A 19677-nucleotide genomic window follows, 5' to 3' on the forward strand; every position below is an offset into this window, starting at 1 on the left:
AAACTCTTTTTCCCACTGACTTAGCAGATTTCTTTGACCTTCTGTATGGTTGACTTTTGGACTCTGTTCTGCTTCCTTAAGCAATGTTTGCCCTGACAGCACACTACCACAGTGCTGTTATTATAGCTGTGTGCTAAGTCATTGAAATGGAATAGGCCTCCAACTGCGTGTTCCTTCAAAAGCTTTTCCTACTATCCCAGGATTCTATAATTTCATACATTTAGAATTAGCTAGTCAGCTTCTCGGGAAAAAAAAATGCCTCTTGAGAGTTTGACTGGGGGTCCACTGGAGTTGTTAGACCATTTAGAGGGATAGGAAACATGTTGGTAGTATTGAGTTCTCCAATCTATGAACCCGTGGCATTCCTCTACTTATTTAGATCATCTTTGAGTTAGTTTTTCAGAAGTATTATTCAGTGTTCAAGTCTTAAATCATATTTCATTAAATTTGTCCTAAAGCATTTCATGTTATGTTATGACTATGATTTACTTTTAATTTCTGGTCTTCAAATGTCTGCAGCTGGCAGATAGAAATGCAATCGACTTTGATAATGGCGACTCTGTATCCTGAAAGCTTAGTGGTTCCAGTAGCTTCTTTGTGGATAATGTAGGATTTTCTAAACATATGACCATATTGTTGGTGAATAAAGTTTTTATTGTCAGAACTGCTCCGCTTTATGCCTTTATTGCTCCTGTTTCACATTGGAAGCTCTGAATTTTGCTAGATTCGCTTGCTCCGTCAATACAAGCCATGTGAAAAACGTGAAGCAGAGACACTGTGTCAAAAGTCTCCTAGGTATGACACTTGCCACTCTGAAAGCTTCCCTGTATCCCTTCCATCTGTCCACTGTCTCCATGTGTGAGATCTTCTGTGTCCTTGGAGCCTAGCAACACTTCACACTCAAAAGCTGTTTAATTGATATTTATCAAATAAAAAGATTATATATTAAGAGCCATTTGGGATGGATTCAGCTATATGGTAAAGGAATTTATAAGAAGTTGGATTTTCAGTTGGGTGTGGCTACAGATACCTATAAGAAGCTATCCTGGGTGGAAGAGACTGCTTCTCAAAACAAAACAAAACAACCACAAAAACAAAGTAAAATATTTTGTACTTTTTTTTTTTTTGGTCCACAACCTTTTCATTTAAAAACTGTCATCTGTTGGTACAGTCCCCTGATTGGCCATAATTCTGTTGGTACAGTCCCCTGATTGGCACACTGTAATTCAGTAGGTGGATTTGCATATTTGCTCAGTTGAATATGTTTGTCCCAGGCCCTTCTTTCCTCACTTGGATTCTTCAGTTGGGGACCTCACACAGCCATTCAGAAGCTCCGGGCGCCCGCCCGCCCCGCCCCGCCCCGTCCTTTTCAGACCCTGGCAGCCCCAAGGCTGTTGAGCTGACACTGACTCTTTGCTTCCCAGTTACCCGTGGGGTCAGGTGAGGCATGGGAACACAGGGTGCAGCCAGCACTGGGATCCGGTTCATCTGATTCCTCTCCAGCTCTCTAAAATTAACCACGGCTAAAGCTGAAAGGCTTTTTAAAAGCCTTCAGTGAGATTATCCCACTAGACCAGCAGATGGGTCTAATCTTCCATGAAAGGAGAAGGCCTCTCCTGTGACACGGCCACTTTGCCTGGAACCAGTTTCTGCTGGGCCTGAGCTAGGGGAGTCCCAAGGAGAGTAACGACCCCAGACCCTTGCTAATTGCAGAAAGCTGGATCTCTAAAATTGAGAGTTCTCTCCTCTAGATAACGCTATGCGGTCCCAGGAGTCCTTGCAAGGTTTCCCAATTTGTGAACCTTTGTTGTCTGTCATTTGTTGGTACAACTGCCGAGCTGTCAACTCATGTCTTCAGGATGTCTACCCTCTTAGGTCTTGCAGCCTCCATGGTAGTAAGGTGGTAACAAAAGACCTGCCTTCAACCAATTAGGCGGTCTGTCTCAAGAATCATAAAGATGTGCAAATAACTTCCAGCCTACACATTCCTGTCCTAAGAGTCTGCCCCCCCCCCCAAATAACTTTAAATACGGCAAAGCTTAATGTCTAATGATTAAAATATTACAGATAATAGAAAACCAACTAATCTGTATGCCCAGGTGCTTAAAGTAAGCAAGAGGAGTGGGTGTCCTTTGCTGCCTCCAGCGTCGTGTGCTCTCAGAGGCAGAATCCCAGTCTCAGTTATAGGAACTTGAAGCTCTTCTAACAGATAATGATGAGTGGGCTTTGTGGCTTTGTTTCTGTTTGTTATTCCCAGAAATTATCAGGCTTACGTTGGAGAATGTTAATGCTTGATAATAAATAAATAAATAAATAAATAAATAAATAAATACACAAATACTAGTAAATTTACCCCAAACTACATTTCTTTAAGCATCAGTCTTAATGACTGTCATTACATTATTGAAAGGCAGCATTTCAATTTTCTAAGCTATTTTCCAAGTCCTGGGCATACAGATTAGTTGGTTTTCTATTATCTGTAATATTTTAATCATTAGACATTAAGCTTTGCCGTATTTAAAGTTATTTGGGGGGGCAGACTCTTAGGACAGGAATGTGTAGGCTGGAAGTTATTTGCACATCTTTATGATTCTTGAGACAGACCGCCTAATTGGTTGAAGGCAGGTCTTTTGTTAGCATAGAGGGCTCATTGGTTCTGTGACACACAGGTTATGTTAGTGAGAAAAGACAACAGACAACAGGATGTTAGCTTCTCGAGAGCGTAAATCAGGCTACATTGCTTATACCAACCTTTTACTCTAAGCCTGTCAACTGATACATTCAGGGACTCAGAGTTTTCTACAAAAGATTTCCATTTTCTGAGAAGCAGTCTGTCGATCTCCCTGACTGTGGAGAGTCTTAGGTGTGTGGTTCCTTGCAGCATCCACCAGCTGAGGAACAAAGTGTCAGAGGAGCACGACATCCTCAAGAAGAAGGAGCTGGAATCGGGGCCTAAGGCATCCCATGGCTATGGCGGTCGGTTTGGAGTGGAGAGAGACCGGATGGACAAGGTGAGTAGGAAGGGAGGGAGCTACTTTAAAGAAATAAAATAATGGGAAACAAATTGACTCAATTGTTGGTACTTTAAAATTTATCCTAAATATGGTTTGCATGGTGTCCATTTGGGCTTTGATGCAGAATGCCTTTGTGATGTTTGTGCCTTTTTTTCTCTCTGGATCTCAATACCCAAGATACAGAAAAGAGAGTCAAGATATTAGGCTGGCTGGCCTGTTTTACCTCATGGTATACTGTGACCCCTTGTGACGGTTAGTATTAATTGTCACAATCTGGAACTGCCTGAGAAAAAGAGCATCAATGAAGGACTGTCTAGATCAGGTTGATCTGTGGGCATGTCTGCTGAGCACGGTCTTAATTACTTTAAATGATGTGGGAAGACCCAGCCTGCTGTGGATGGCACCATTCTCTAGGCCTGTGTTATATAAATGTAGGGACATAGAGTTGAACAGTAAGCAAACATGCATTCATTCTCTCTGCTCTTGGTTGTGGATTTGGCTGGTACCTTCAAATCCTTATCTTGACTTCCCCAAGATGAATGACCCTAACCTGGAATGGTAGCCAAATAAAACCTCTCTCCTTTCAAGTTTCTTTTGGAATGGTGTTTTAACTATAGCAACAAAAACAAAACTAGGCCACACTTACTGAGAAAGCAGGGAGCTTTAGTGGAGAAGGAAGGATAAGCTATAGAATCATTTGTCGCCTTTTGATGCTGTGTATTCTGTCTGTATTGCAACATCTCTTATCATTTTCTTTACTGCAGCAGTTCTCAACCTGTGGGTTGCAACCCCTTTGGGGTTCACATATCAGATATCCTGCATATCAGATATTTATATTACAATTTATAATAGTAGTGAAATTACTGTTACAAAGTAGCAACAAAAGAATTTTATGCCTGGAGGTCACCACAACATGAGAAACTGTATTAAAAGCTTGCATTGTTAGGAAGGTTGAGAACCACTGCTTTACTGTGTTATGTGATTATTTGTGTATGCATGGTATATGCATATGTTGTATATGGTGCATACATATATGCACGTGTGGAGATGGGGTGGGTGCAGCTGTGTGTGCACAAGGAGAGGCCACAGCAGGATGTCAAATGTCATCCTGTACAGCTCTCTACCTTAGCCCCTTGGGACCGGCTTTCCCTCTGAGTGTGAAGCTCATTATTTCTGCTAGGCTGATTAGGAAGGGAACTCTCAGAATTCGCCTGTCTCTACCTTCTCATGCTGGGATTAAAGGCACATGCAGCCAGGCCTAGCTTTTTTTTTTTTTTTTTTTTTTTTTTTTTTTTTTTTTTGTGGGTGCTAAAGATTTGATCTTAGGTCCTCATGTTTGCAGAGCAAGGATTCTGGCCTACAGAGCCCCTCTTCAGCCCCTCGGCCATTTAGTGATCTTTTATATACACATTGGAAAGTTCAGAATTCACTTCTACACTTATCCAGGCCAGGAAAGATCCAGCTCAAAGATACCTGGTTGATGGAGGAAAAACAGCAGTTGCTTGCGGTATCTAGCCAGTGCCCCTGACATGCCCTAGCTTTGCTCACTTGTTTTGCTCCAGCCTGATCCTGTCTGAGCTCTCCTCTCCCTTCTGTTTTGACTCTCTCCTCTCTATCTTCTGACTTCTAGTACACCCCTGCAGGTTTCTGAGCAATGGCTCTCTAGTGACATTATCCTCCATCATAGGTTTCCTGGTACCACTGCCAGAGGTACCAAGAATGGTACCCAGAATGGAATTTCTTGTCTCCTGACATCCATTTGCCATCTCTAGCTATTCCTTAAGGTCCTTCTGATCTTTTGCTCACTCCCCTCCTGATTTCCCTTAGAGTGCCGTGGGCCACGAGTATGTTGCTGATGTGGAGAAACACTCATCTCAGACTGATGCCGCCAGAGGCTTTGGGGGCAAATATGGAGTTGAGAGGGACCGGGCAGACAAGGTAGGTGACATCTTTGTCTCTCCACCATACGCCTTAAGTTATGTGGGTCTTGCCGCCACCCAGCCCTGAAGTGTTGGCCCATGCTTCTCAGGTGACAGACAGGACAGCAGAGGCTATCAGTGCCTAGTAACGGTCAGGTCTCATGACGTCTCTTGCTGGTGCTAATGCAGGGGCTGCATGTTGAGCATCAAATCATCAATTTACGTTCAGCAGGGCTCAGGTTGTAGGGCAGCTCTGGCTTAGCATAGGAGAGGCCCGGGTTCATCAGCACAGCATCAATGGTCACTCATGGGTAAAGATCACTAAACTCGGACTAAGACTTTCTTAAGGCATTAGCAGAGAGGAGAGAGAATCTCCAAAATAAGCGAATACGACAGCCAATTGATTAGGGCTGCAACACTTCGAGAAGGTGAAGGGTAACAATAATCTATGTAGCTGGAGTGTTGCTAGAGGCTCCTGCAAACACAAGGGTAGTTTTCGAAAGGAAAAGACAGTACTAAGCAAGTACAGGCTGATACAGTGGGAAGAGCAGGGCTGGTGGCTTTTTGATGCTTTAAATTATACCTTATGATATCAGACTCTGAATCCTTTTTCATGGTGCAGATTGGAGTCTCATCTAAAAGGGGAAGGGAGATGGGGAGGGGAAGCGAGAAGAGTAGGAAGGAGAGGGGCAGGGAGACAAAAAGGAGAGGTGGGGGGGATCGAGGAATGGGGTGGGGAATATTGACACTTGGATAAGAAGTGATGATGATGATGATTGATGATGATGATGATGAAGATTGCCAGCAGTTGTTAATTAGGTAGGACTGAGTCCAAGTTGGGAAGTGCTAGGATTGTAATTATTTGGAGAAAATACAGCCAAAACAAAGTCAAGAAAATTCAAAATATGCTGTGAAAGAAAGAAAAACCCCAGAAACCATGTTTAAAGTCAATAATGCCATGTAGAGCTTGTAAGGATCTATAAACGAGAGAGCATTTCCTGCTGAGTCGTGGCTTCTCCTGGTCCTCTTCCCTTATTGTTAGTTGCTACTTTACAAGCACAAATTACATCGCCTCAGCAACCCATGTGTTCTGTAAATCCAGACTAAAGGGTGGGGACATAGCTCCGTTGGAAGCATGCTAGCACCTCATAAACCAGGCATGTGGTACATACTAACACCCAGGTAGGAGCAGAGGATTAGAGTCCTGCTAGCTCTCCTTCCACAGATCCATTTGCCCGTCAAATAAAGAATCACAGGATGAGAACAGCTGCAGCCAACCCCTCATGAGATTCATTGCCGCAGAGCTAGCACACGGCACACAAAGCCAGAGCTCCCTGTATCATGAACAGGCATGTGTCTAGAGAGGCAACATCATCTGCTCCCAAAGAGCCTGAGTTTGTAGACGTGTTAACAGGCTGTGGAGCAAAGCTTGTTTCCATTTCTCCTTCTAGAACTGGTCTAGGCAGGATGCAGTTAGCTGTTATGTCATTTTAAGTAACAACAGGGACCTGACTGGGTAAGACCCTGCTGGGGACCTTTGAAATTGCAGGGAAGAAAGCCCACAGACTCCATAGGGGTCTCATTTTCAGTAGCCTACAGAGTGGAAACTGGGAAGAAGTAGCCACCTGGCATGGAGTTTGCCTGGCCATGTGGGAACTACCTGGTGGGTTCTTGGAGTAAGCTGTTTTGGATCTAAAGTGGCAACACTCAGGGATTAGCCTGATCTCATCCAGGACGGCTCTCCCTGCTATCTACTTATCTAAGAATTAACTATCTTCTGTCTTCCCTCAAATTCAAAGTCATCCTTGCCTACAGAGAGAATCTGAGGTCAGCCTTAGATATAGGGGAGCCAGAAAAAAGAGGGGGGAGAGAGGAAGGCAGGGAGAGTCTGAAGATGAGAAACTGACCCTTACTTAGAAACCCATAGTTACCGAGCAAATGGGGATACAGCTCCCAGTATATATTAGGTCTTGGAACCTACAAAATCAGTGTCCTAGAGCCCTGTGAGGCCATACTGAGACCAGTAAAGTTCCGAGGGAGTGAGATGAGGAGCCCAGATGCACACAAGGCTTTTAGTTACAAGGTTGTGAGGCTCACTTAGGGGGAAAAGTGCTGATTCCTTGTGTGACTCAGTGCAGGTACTGTAGATACCTTGTTTATTTGTTGTATTATTCCAAATGAGGAAAGATCATGTCCCTCAATTTACTGTCGTGGTGGGTAAGATTCATTTAATATTATATCAAAGAGCCAGTGCTGAGTGACCTTAAGGAATACCCCCAAAGCTAAACAACTACAAACCGGAAAAGCAGAATTGGATCTAGACTAGTCTAGTGTCCAGAGGTCCCGGCTGACTTCTTTGTAACACTGTTTCTACTTTAAGCCTGTGAACCTTGCTGGGGGGTTCCTAAAACTGAGATGGAAGTAAGGCTAACTGGGAGAGGGAGAAGCAGAGAGCCTGGATAATCATTTATCTTTCCCTTCTCTCAGTCAGCGGTGGGCTTTGACTACAAAGGAGAAGTGGAAAAGCATGCATCTCAGAAAGGCAAGTGCCCAGAGCCTTGGCCACGGCTGGCCAGCTTCCCTGCCCGCATCTGCTGCCTACAGCTTGTCATAGCTCCCTGCCTCCAGCTCCCCACTGGTTTGGCTACTTTGCGGTTCCAATTGTGGGCAGGCTTCTTTCTCAAATTCATTCTATGAGCTTGATCAAGCCTGTCTAATCCTTCCTTTCTCTAGTTGAAGGGTAGAAGATATATTTCTTTTTTGTTCTAATATGTATCATCTTTAAAACTTAACACACAGCTTTGAGTTTAAATTTAAAGTTAATCATGTCTTTGTGAATAATACAGAAACATTTTAGCGGTATTCTTTCTACCATCTATATTACTGTTATATATACTGGCTAGTATATTGTTTATATCTTAGTTTTAAACCTGATAAAATATAATGGTGCTAGGCATGGTGGTCTTTACTCCTAGCATGTGGGAGGGAGAGGCAGGTGAATCAAGGCCAGCCTAGTCTACATAATAATTCCAGGGCAGTTGAGGTTGCATAGAGAAACCCATTCTCAAAAATCCAAATGAAACAAAGCAAAGCCATACACATACACACACACACACACACACACACACACACACACACACACACACACATATACATATATATATAGAGAGAGATTATATATAACAAAGAATATATATATATATATATACCAATGAATAATTAAATTGGGTAACAATGGACACCTTCTTAGCTATTCTTCACATTTTCTCATTTCTTCCTGCTGTTTCTATTTTCCTCTTGCTGGAATATGTTTCCGGATCATTATTTTAAGGCTATGAAAGAGCTCTCGCCCCACCCATCAGCCCCAGTCCTTGAGCTATGTGGTTTTCATGCTATTCCCTTTATTATTTTGAAAATATTATATCATCATTCAGGGTCTCTCATGTCAGCCGAGTTATCATTCTTTATATGTAATGTATTTTTCTTTTTTAAAAATAAAAATAAAAAAATAAAAGTTAAGACAGGCCTGAAGGCACTGGTCTTTAATCTTGGCTGCTTGGAAGACTGAGGCAAGGAAATTGCAAGTTCAAGGCCAGACTGGGCAACACAGTGGGTTTAAAGCCAGCATGGACAAGTTAGAGAGTCTTGCCCTCAAAATTAAAGGGGGCAAGGAGTGTAGATCAGTCACAGAGCATTTGGGTGGCCTTGACCCACCCGCCTCTGCCTTCTGAGTGCTGGGATCAGAGGTATGCACCACCACTGCCCAGCCCAGTGGTTTCTTTCTAAGACCTAACTTCGTTTTTCTAATTTTATCAATTGTTTATCTGTTCTTAAAATACATGGTTTTGACTCTATTATTTTGCTCAATGTACTTATACTTAATGTGGGCTTCTCTTCTTCCTCCTCCTCCTTCTTTTTAAGATAAAAACCTAGACAGTTGATTTGGGCTCTCTTTTCTTTTCTTTTCTTTTCTTTTCTTTTCTTTTCATGTGAACATTCTATTTTTATTTTCAAAACTTTTTTTCCTTTCAAAGGAATTTTTTATTCTATGTTTTTTCAACTGCTCCATATCCCACACCTCCTCCCCTCCCAATCCTGTCTCCATGTGGGTGCCCCCACCTCCCACCTCATCTAACCTCTAAACTCCCTGGAGCCTCCAGTCTCTTGAGGGTTAGATTCATCATCTCTGAATGAACACAGACCTGGAAGTCCTCAACTGTATATGTGTTGGGGGCCTCCTATCAGCTGGTGCAAGCTGTCTGTTTGGTGGTCCAGTGTTTGAGAGATCTCGGGGGTCTAGATTAATTAAGACTGCTGGTCCTCCTACAGGGTCACCCTTCTCCTCAGCTTCTTTCAGCCTTCCCTAATTCAACAGCAGGGGTCAGATGCTTCTGTCCATTGGGACTCTCTTTATGATACAGGTAAATCACACATTTTCCCCCACAGCACAACTTAATGCTGCACTTGACCAATTCTATGTATATTTCAATTTTAATTAAATTAAAACATTTTCTAATTTTCCTGGTGAATTTTCTCTGACATAAATTGTTTGAAAGTGTGTGTATGTGTGTGTGTATATATATATATATATATATATATATATATATATATATATATATATATATATATTCTAATGTTTCCATTTAGTTTTTGAGAGTTGCAAACAATATATTTTGATTATACTCTTTCCCTTCTCCCATTTCCACCTGGAAATCCTTCCTTCCTCACTTTTTTACCCACCCAACTTCATGTTCTTTCTCTTTCATGGAACAAACGAACAAAACAAAACAATAACACACACACACACACACATACACACACACACACACACACACACACACACACTTTCAAACAATTTATGGAATCCACCTCATGTTGGCCAGATATCCTGAGCACGGGGTCTGCAGTAGACTGTGACTAATGAGCTGAAAGAGCATATTTTTGTTTCTTATGCATTGTGGAAATTTTCCATATCATTTTATTGATATTGGCCTTTAATTTTATTGAGATCACAAAATGATTTCCAGAATTTCAGTCTTTTGAAATATATTAAGGGTTAGCACATGGTTCTGTGTGTGTGTGTGTGTGTGTGTGTGTGCGCGCATGCGCATGCGCGCGCGCGCGTCCTATGCACATAGAGTCAAGGAGTATCTTGTGTAGTTTGGAATACAGTGTTCTTAAGAGCCAAGTTTAGTGACAAAAGTATTTAGATCTTATATGACTTAACTGATGATTCTTTTTGTTCCACGGGTTTAATTTTCCAACACTGGCTGCATCTATTTGTCTTACTGTTTCTACTGGGCTTTGCTTCATGAGTTTTGGTGCTGTTACTAGATTTGATGCCGGTGTATTTATTCCTGGTGGACAGGGCTTTTCCTTATAGTACTTCACAGTGTTCTCTTTGCCTTTTGGGATACTCTCTCTCTCTTGAAGTCTACTTCATGTTGTATTCATGTTACCTTTCATAGGCTGTTCTTCCTACATATATACTTTCTCTGTGTATGCATGCACAAGCATGTACTTGCTCATGTGTGTAGGAGCCAAAGGTCAGTGTTGGGTGTATTCTTGATTGTTGTCCAACTTAACTCTTGAGACTGGGTCTCTCTTAAACCTGGAGATCACATATTTGACCACACCAGCACTCAGGCATCCTGTCTCTGCCTCTCCAGCGCTAGAATCCCAGGCACACACTAGCACACTATCACACTAGCACATGTAGTTTTGTATCTGATGCTTGGGACCCAAACCCATGTCCTCATAGTTGCATGACATTGTAGTAACTGACTCATCTTCCAGCACCTGCCATGTGTGTATTTTCTGAGATCAGCATTTAAGTTAATGTCTTAGCTTAGAATTCCTGAGTCCTATAATTGAAAACAAAATTACATTCCCCAATTGAACACAGGGCTAGAACTCCAAATGTTACTTGCAAAATGTTCCCTTGTCAAATTCTGAACAGGCTACAAGACCCCTTGACATTTCCTGTACCTCCTTTTCAGCTACCATACCCCTCCCTCCCACTCTTGTATAGAGTTGATAAGGACAGATCCTAGGTCCTAATCCCTATTCCTTACATTTCGTCTTTAAAGCTCTTAGGGTTTCCGTGTCTGGCTGCTCACATTCACCCACACACATACATAGCTCTGTCTCTCTTATTTCTTCCTGGAGCCAGGATTCTTTCCTCTCCCCTTCCCCTCCTCTTCCTCCTCTTCTTGTCCCCATTCCTCTTTCCCTTCTCTTCTTCCTCTTCCTCCTTTCTGAGTTTCATTACTTAAAAAATTATTGATTTTGGCTGAGATTTCTCTGTTTCGATGGGAGTGAAGAAACAGCACACACCTCATATGCCTGCCTTTTGTCCCAGAGATGATCTCTCACGGGCTCTATACATAGCCATGCCTTGAAGGAGGGAAAATATTGCGATGCTCATTTGGGATGGAAATGAGGGTGTTGTATGTGTTAAAGTAGCTCACCTCTACCCGAGCCCAGAGCCCTTCCCTGGCCTATCACTCTGCACTCCTTCCTTCAGACCTCTCTCTCTCTCTCTCTCTCTCTCTCTCTCTAGCATTTCCCAGGGGGCCAAGGCTGGCCTCTCAGGCCTTCCCTGTCTATTGCAGATTACTCTCATGGCTTTGGTGGCCGCTACGGGGTAGAGAAGGATAAACGGGACAAAGCAGCCCTGGGATACGACTACAAAGGAGAGACGGAGAAGCACGAGTCTCAGAGAGGTAAATCGGATTGGAAGGAAGGAGGTCACTAGGTCGCACAGGGCCCGCATTCCTTCTGTTTTGGAAGCCGACCCAGGGTCCTAGAATAGAGGCAGATGAATAGAAGAGGGGCATGAGGGGGCTCAACACTGATGGAATGGACAGTGGGATTGGAAGTGAAGCAGAAAAGGAACAAGAAGGAAGGGTACTGGGGAAGGAATAACTAGGCCAGGTGATGGGCCGAGATGGCTTGGTGTAAGTCTCATGGGCCAGTCAGCCTCAGGGAGGACTGAGAACTTTCTCCTGGGACACAGCAGGAACAGCTAAATGGCTCGCCTTGTTTTCCTGTTTATTTCCTTGTATTTTGCCTTGGCAGCCATTACTTTTGTGTTTGTCTCTTTCCATTCCTTTTTTTCTCTCCCAACCCCCATACCCTGACCCTTTTTATTTTCTTCCCATCATCCATCTCTCTCTCTCTCTCTGACTTCTGACATTTCTTCCTCTTTCTCTGCCACTTCCATATTCCTATCTCCCAATCCTTGCTGCTCCCTCTCCCTACCAATTCCCAGCCTTCTCATCTCCTGTTTTCACTCTCAGAATTTTCTTTCCCACAGATTATGCCAAGGGCTTTGGTGGCCAATATGGAATCCAGAAAGACCGAGTGGATAAGGTAAACCCCAGGACACCATGGTCTCAAGGGTGTCTCTACGGTAAAGTGGGTACAAGGGAAGAGAGAAGCCAGAAGCAAAATGGAACTCTTGGACCTGGGTCCTGAGCCTGGTGTGCTGGGCTTCAACATCTAAGGAGTATGAATTCCACACTCTGAGGTTTAAGTTAGAAGAGTGTAGGGTGGCTGAGAGGAAAGGTAGACACCAGGAAAATCAGACATGACATTTCAAGCTTTTCTTAATCCTGTCTTGAGTCTCTCCTTGCTCCACACCACTGTCCTGTGTGTCCATCGGTTTCTCTTCCTGCATAAGCAAGGACCTTGCTTCATTCTAGGTAACTGGGCTCAGAAACATGACATTCAGAGGGGAGCTAAACCCACTGGTAGAGTTCTTTATCCTTCTGTCTTCCAAAAGACAATATTGGAGGCCCCAGTTCAACTGTTGCTTACCACATGGCTACAGGTGCTTCCCAGGGTGGCCCTAGACACAGGTACTGTCTTATAGATCACTACTCCCTTGCTTCCTTGCACTGTGAACACTGTTGTACTTGCAGAGTGCTGTTGGCTTCAATGAAATGGAGGCCCCAACCACGGCGTATAAGAAGACAACACCCATAGAAGCTGGTTAGTCTTCATGGTTCCCTTCTCTGTGCCCTTCAGCCTCCTTTCTCTTCTGGCTTCCTCTCCTCCCAGACTATGCCTTGTGTGCCCTTAACTACTGAGATTAGCCAAGAAAGATGAGCTCCCTGCTCTCAACATTCCAGATTCTGTCTCCTAGAAGAGTCAGACCAACTGGATGGCAAGGGAGGTGGCATTAGGGAAAAAACTGAGGATCAGAGACACGCAGGGAAGAGAGAGGAAATGCCTGAGAAAGACAGATAGAATAGACAGACCCTTGAGATGGGGCAGAGGATGGTAGTGGGTAGAGGCACATGGATAAAGATGCTGGTTCAAGGACTCATAATTTTGAAAAGACTAGTGGTCCTTCGTCACATGGAATATGGGCTTCAGTGCCCTAGGATCCCCAGGCCTTATGGCTCTCTCACTACCTCTGTGCCTTCCCCTCCACACGTCACCTCCTCATGTTCTCTCCTCCTGTATATCTAACAGATCTCGCTCATTTATACAAGTACCATTCCCTCTCTCTCCACTCAAGATCCCGGACACCCTTAATTTTCCTTGTTTGTGTCTGCAGCTTCCAGTGGTGCCCGTGGGCTGAAGGCAAAATTTGAGTCCCTGGCTGAGGAGAAGAGGAAGCGAGAGGAAGAAGAGAAGGCACAGCAGATGGCCAGGCAGCAACAGGAGCGAAAGGCTGTGGTAAAGATGAGCCGAGAAGTCCAGCAGCCATCCATGCCTGTGGAAGAGCCAGCGGCACCAGCCCAGTTGCCCAAGAAGATCTCCTCAGAGGTGCGTGCCTGGTGATTGAGGGTCCAAGTTCTCTTTCCCAGACAGGTGTCTCAGAGGCCCAAGTGATAGGCATGGATAGATAGATAGATAGATAGATAGATAGGGCAGATGCATTTCTTTTTTCCTTTTTTTATTAAACTAATAAAATTAATTTTAAAGTATATAACTCAGTATTGACATTACTTAAGTCATCAAAATATTTATAATAGTTAAATGCCTCTTAAATATACATGATATCTTCTGAAGCTAAAAGTATTATGCACTCAATCAGTTTTTTAAATCTATTTGGAACATTAAACATGATAGAAGTAGAAGAAAATCTCTTATGAAGTCCTCTATGAAAGGGAATTGTGAAAGGTTCCTAATTAGACAGAAACTGTTCCATCTCCAAGGGAGAATATGTATTGTAACTGTGGCTTTATAGAATGATTTGGGTTGTGTTCCTTCCATTTCTATTTTGTGGAATAGTTTGAAGAGTATTGGTATTAGGTCTTCTTTGAAGGTCTGATATAATTCTGCACTAAACCCATCTGGTCCTGGGCTTTTTTTGTTGTTGTTGGGAGACTATTAATGACTGCTTCTATTTCTTTAGGGGTTATGGGACTGCTTAGATGGTTTATCTGATCCTAACTTTGGTATTTGGTGTCTGTCTAGAAAATTGTGCATTTCATCCAGATTTTCCAGTTGTATTGAATACAGGCTTTTGTACTAGAATCTGATGATTTTTAAAAATTTCTTGAGTTTCTGTTGTTATATCTCCCTTTTTGTTTCTGATTTTGTTTATTTGGATACTGTCTCTGTGCCCTTTGGTTAGTCTGGCTAAGGGTTCATCTATATTGTTGATTTTCTCAAAGAACAAGCTCCTGGTTTGTTGATTCTTTGTATAGTTCTTTTTGTTCCTACTTGGTTGATTTCAGCCTTGCGTTTGATTATTTCCTGCCATCTACTCCTCTTGGGTATATTTGCTTCTTTTTGTTCTAGAGCTTTCAAATCTGCTATTAAGCTGCTAGTGTAAGCGCTCTCCAGTTTCTTTATGGAGGCACTCAGAGCTGAGTTTTCCTCTTAGCACTGCTTTCACTGTGTCCCATAAGTTTAGGTATGTTGTACCTTCATTTTCATTAAATTCTAAAAAGTCTAAAAATTTCTTCATTTCTTCCTTGACTAAGTTATCATTGAGTAGGGTGTTGTTCAGCTTCCATGTGTATGTGGACTTTCTGTTGTTTTTGTTGCTATTGAAGACCAGCCTTAGTCCGTGGTGATCTGATAGGATGCATGGGATAATTTCAATCTTTTTGTATCTGTTGAGGACTGTTTTGTGACCAAATATATGATCAGTTTTGGAAAAGGTACTATGAGGTGCTGCAAAAAAGGCATATTCTTTTGTTTTAGGATGAAATATCCTATAGATATCTGTTAAATCCATTTGGTCCATAACTTCTATTAGTTTCAATGTGTCTCTGTTCAGTTTCTGTTTTCATGATCTGTCCATTGTTGACAGTGGGATATTGAATTTTCCCACTATTACTGTATGAGGAGCAATGTGTGCTTTGAGCTTTAGTAAATTTTTATTTATGAATGTGGGTGCCCTTGCATTTAGAGCATAGATGTTCAGAGTTGAGAGTTCTTCTTGGTAGATTTTTCCTTTGATGAGTATGAAGTGTCTTTCCTTATCCTTTTTGATAACTTTTGATTGAAAGTTGATTTTATTTGATATTAGAATGGCTATTCCATCTTGTTTCTTGGGACCATTTGCTGGGAAAATTGTTTTCCAGACCTTTACTCTGAGGTAGTGTCTGTCTTTGACACTGAAGTGCATTTCCTCTATGCAGCAAAATGCTGAGTACTGTTTATGTATCCAGTATGTTTTTCTATGTTTTTTTAATTGGGGAATTAAGTCCATTGATGTTAAGAGATATTAAGGAATAATGATTGTTGCTTCCTATTATTTTTGGTTGTGAGCCAGCCCATCCTGGTATTTTTTATTTTTATTTTTTATGTTTGTGTGGTTCTCTTCTTTGGGGGTTGTTGAAAGAAGATTACTTTCTTGCTTTTTCTAGGGTGTAGTTTCCCTCATTGTGTTGGCATTTTCCATCTATTATTCTTTGTAGTGCTGGATTTGGGGAAAGATATTACGTAAATTTGTTTCTGTCATGGAATATTTTGGTTTCTTCATCTATGGTAATTGAGAGTTTTGCTGGGTATAGTAGCCTTGGCTGGAATTTGTGTTCTCTTAGGGTCTGTATGATATCTGCCCAGGATCTTCTAGCTTTCATAGCCTCTGGTGAGAAGTCTGATGTAATTCTGATATGTCTGCCTTTATATGTTACTTGACCTTTTTCCCTTACTGCTTTTAATATTCTTTCTTTGTTTTGTGCATTTGGTGTTTTGACTATTATGTGACAGGAAGAATTTCTTTTCTGGTCCAATCTACTTGGAGTTCTGTAGGCTTCTTGTATGTTTATGGGCATCTCTTTGTTTAGGTTATAGAAGTTTTCTTCTATAATTTTGTTAAAGATATCTACTGGCCCTTTAAGTTGTGAATCTTCACTCTCTTCTATACCTATCATCCTTAAGTTGGATCTTCTCATTGTGTCCCGGATTTCCTGATGTTTTAGGTTATGATCTTTATGCATTTTGCATTTTCTTTGACTGTTGTGTCCATGTTTCTATGGTATCTTCTGCACATGAGATTCTCTCTTCTATCTCTTGTATTCTGTTGGTGGTGCTTGCATCTATGACTCCTGATCTCTTTCCTAGATTTTCTATCTTCAGAGTTGTCTCCCTTTGTGATTTCTTTATTGTTTCTATTTCCATTTTTAGTTCCTGGAAGGTTTTGTTCAATCCCTTCACCTGTTTTGTTGTGTTTTCCTGTAATTCTTTAGGGGATTTTTGTGTTTCCTCTTTAAGGGCTTCTAGCTGTTTACCTGTGTTCTCCTGTATTTCTTTAAGGAAGTTATTTATGTCCTTCTTAAAGTCCCTATCATCATCATGAGATGTGATTTTAAACCAGAGTCTTGCTTTTCTGGTGTGTTGGAGTATCCAGGGTTCACTGTGTTGGGAGAACTGGGTTCTGATGATGCTAAGTAGCCTTGGTTTCTGTTTCTTATGTTCTTGCCCTTGCCGTTTGCCCTCTGGTTATCTCTGGTGTTAGCTGCTGTCTCTTACTGTGGCTTTTCCCTCCTGCAAGCCTATGTGTAGGTACTTCTGGGAGACCAGTTTTCTTTGGGAGGAATTTGGGTATGGAGAGCTGTGGCACAGGGTCAGCTCCACAGTGCAGTGGGAAACCAGAAGGATCCTATCCCGAGCTGTTCCTTGGTTCCTGTGTCCTGACAGCTCAGGGTGGTTCCCTCTTGGGCCAGCAATTTGAGCAGAAGTGGTGGTCTTACCTGTGCTCACAGGTGTTTTGGCACTCCTGGGAGATCAGTTATCTCTGGGAGGAATTTGGGTATGGAGAGCTGTGGCACAGGGTCAGCTCTGGGTGCAGACGGACACTTGAAGGATCCTGTCCCAGGCTGCTTCTAAGTTCCTGTGTCTTGAGGTCTCCAGGCAGGTCGTTGGACCTAAAGTGGTGGTCTTACCTGTGCTCACAGGCTTGTCAGCACTCCTGGGAGACCAGCTTTCTCCCAGTGGTATTTGAGTATGGAGCACTGTGGCACAGGATCAGCTACGGGTGCACATGAAAACCATATATATTTCTTATTGAACAGAGTCTATTATACTTGTCTTTGCAAAGATTCAGTATGTGTAATTGGTTCCATGTAGAAGAAAGTCAAGAAAAAACAACAAAACCACTAAGATTTATAGACTCTACCTGTTTGAGTTTAAGACGACAGATCATAGCTGCAACAGGTAGTCTTTGCTGCACCAACTAAAGATAAAGGCTCCATCACCTTCCATGTGGTACCCATCTTGAGGGATGTGTTGTACTGGACTAGCAGAATGGATAGGTGGTTGGTAAGTATAAGAGAGAACATGGCAGGTAGTTAGTGTAGCAATGTCTCCTTCTTCAGGTCTGGCCTCCAGCAGAGAGTCACCTACCGCCAGAGTCTCAGCCAGTGAGAAGCAGAAGGGAATACCCTGTGCCCTCTCTGCCCACGAGGCAGTCTCCATTGCAGAATCACTTGGAGGTAAGCAGAACTCCAGAGATTCTCTGTGCCCACCTCATCTTCGCTCCTCTTAGGAAGGAGGGATGTATAGGGGTGGTCAACCACCCTGCTTTGTGGAGTCTAGCATTCTGGAATCTCCCCAGTCCTGGGCAAACCTGGGCAGCTGGTTCCCCTAGCTGTGGTCTCCCAACAGTGTTCTTTTGGTTTGATGTTCTCCTGGTGTTCCTAAGACTCTGTGTTGCTTTCCATACATGCCCCTCCCCCCCTCATACCTGGAGCTCCCTCCTGCCATTTCTGGGTGGGTGCTTTGAGAGGGGTGGTGTTTTAGGAGTCTGGGGAATGAAGAGCAGCCTACTCCCAAGGAAAGGCTTTTAAATGGAAGGGAAGGGGTTGCTGGTGAGGGTGTTAGCAACCTCATTAAACTATCACTGAATCTTCCTGGTCCACCCACCTCTCCTCAGGACAACGAGGAGCCCCCAGCTCTGCCCCCTAGGACCCCAGAAGGCCTCCAGGTGGTGGAAGAGCCAGTGTACGAAGCAGCACCCGAGCTGGAGCCGGAGCCAGAGCCTGACTATGAGCCAGAGCCAGAGACAGAGCCTGACTATGAGGATGTTGGGGAGTTAGATCGGCAGGATGAGGATGCAGAGGGAGACTATGAGGATGTGCTGGAGCCCGAGGACACCCCTTCTCTGTCCTACCAAGCTGGTGAGTGGGGTGAATGGGGAGGGGAAAGCAGCTCCCAAGTTTGGTCAGTTTGGGGGCAGCAGAGAAACGGGAGGAATCTCCCCTCTGTCTGTTTGCCTTCTCCATGTTGATGTTTACATTTCTCATTATTCAGGACCCTCAGCTGGGGCTGGTGGTGCGGGGATCTCTGCTATAGCCCTGTATGATTACCAAGGAGGTAAGTTTGAAGCTACCTGAAGGGCCTGGTACACTTGGTGGCCCATGATATAAAGGAGAAGGGGTGGGTTCTGAGGGTCAAGAAAGGACCTAGAAGACCAGGTCTGTTTTCTTCCCTAAGGCTTAGAGAGGGCACAGAGGAATTCCCATCTGACCATCCTAATGTCTCCTCAATTTCCTCCCCAGAGGGAAGCGATGAGCTTTCCTTTGATCCAGATGACATCATCACTGACATTGAGATGGTGGATGAAGGCTGGTGGCGGGGCCAATGCCGTGGCCACTTTGGACTTTTCCCTGCAAACTATGTCAAGCTCCTCTAATGACCAGCCCATTGTCTTCCGACTTCCCGAATTCGAAGCTGCTCTGCCTCCCTCTTCCCACTCCATGGTACTGCTGCAAGGACCTGGCTGAACATCATGAGATGCCTGAAGTTCTGGCAGTCTGTCTCCCGCCTCTTTAAGAGCTTTAGGTAGAATCGCTCCAGGTGGGGGTGGGGGTGGGGGTGGGATCCCTCTGTCCCTCTGTGACCACTCTTCCCTGAGGTAGCTCATGAAATCATCTTGCAGACCTGCCTCCTTCAGCCGCACCCCAGCTCTGCCAACCTTGCTCTAGAGTGCTGGGATTCCCTTGCCCCGACCCTGGGTGCCAGCCTAGAGGGGAGGCTCTCACAGGGCTGCCTGATTCGCCCTGTTGTGCTTTTGCTCATTTTTCTTCCCTTAGCAGACAAATTGGAACTGCCCTTCTGTTTAGTCCTAAAACTGAAAATAAAATGAGACTGTGGCTAAGCTTTGTACTGGGTTAGTGGTGCTTTCAGGGCAGGGCTCTCTGGCCCTGACTCTCCATCCCTCTCCCACTTGCACCCAGAAAACTCCCTCTAGCCTGGCTTATCACTGCTCAAAAACCCTGTGCCATGGAGGTCAGGAGCTGGGCTTTTTTTAATTTGTCTGTACCTTAGCCCCA

At 43.6% G+C, this 19677-nt stretch overlaps 1 protein-coding gene across 1 annotated transcript in view; it reads left to right on the forward strand.

Moving 5' to 3' along the window:
* Hcls1 (hematopoietic cell specific Lyn substrate 1) overlaps positions 1 to 19502 on the forward strand; it is a 28232-nt gene extending 8730 nt beyond the window's left edge. Inside the window, exons 4-14 of the mRNA NM_008225.2 lie at positions 2882 to 3011; positions 4842 to 4952; positions 7421 to 7475; positions 11548 to 11658; positions 12252 to 12307; positions 12859 to 12928; positions 13500 to 13711; positions 17722 to 17838; positions 18279 to 18522; positions 18656 to 18718; positions 18904 to 19502. Of these exons, the coding sequence (NP_032251.2) occupies positions 2882 to 3011; positions 4842 to 4952; positions 7421 to 7475; positions 11548 to 11658; positions 12252 to 12307; positions 12859 to 12928; positions 13500 to 13711; positions 17722 to 17838; positions 18279 to 18522; positions 18656 to 18718; positions 18904 to 19037 (1303 nt within the window). The 3' untranslated portion in view covers positions 19038 to 19502. The remainder of the gene's footprint in view (positions 1 to 2881; positions 3012 to 4841; positions 4953 to 7420; positions 7476 to 11547; positions 11659 to 12251; positions 12308 to 12858; positions 12929 to 13499; positions 13712 to 17721; positions 17839 to 18278; positions 18523 to 18655; positions 18719 to 18903) is intronic.
* The last annotated feature ends 175 nt before the right edge of the window (positions 19503 to 19677 follow it).

The sequence above is a fragment of the Mus musculus genome, chromosome 16 (genome assembly GCF_000001635.26).
Source record: "Mus musculus strain C57BL/6J chromosome 16, GRCm38.p6 C57BL/6J".
Classification (NCBI taxonomy): domain Eukaryota; kingdom Metazoa; phylum Chordata; class Mammalia; order Rodentia; family Muridae; genus Mus; species Mus musculus.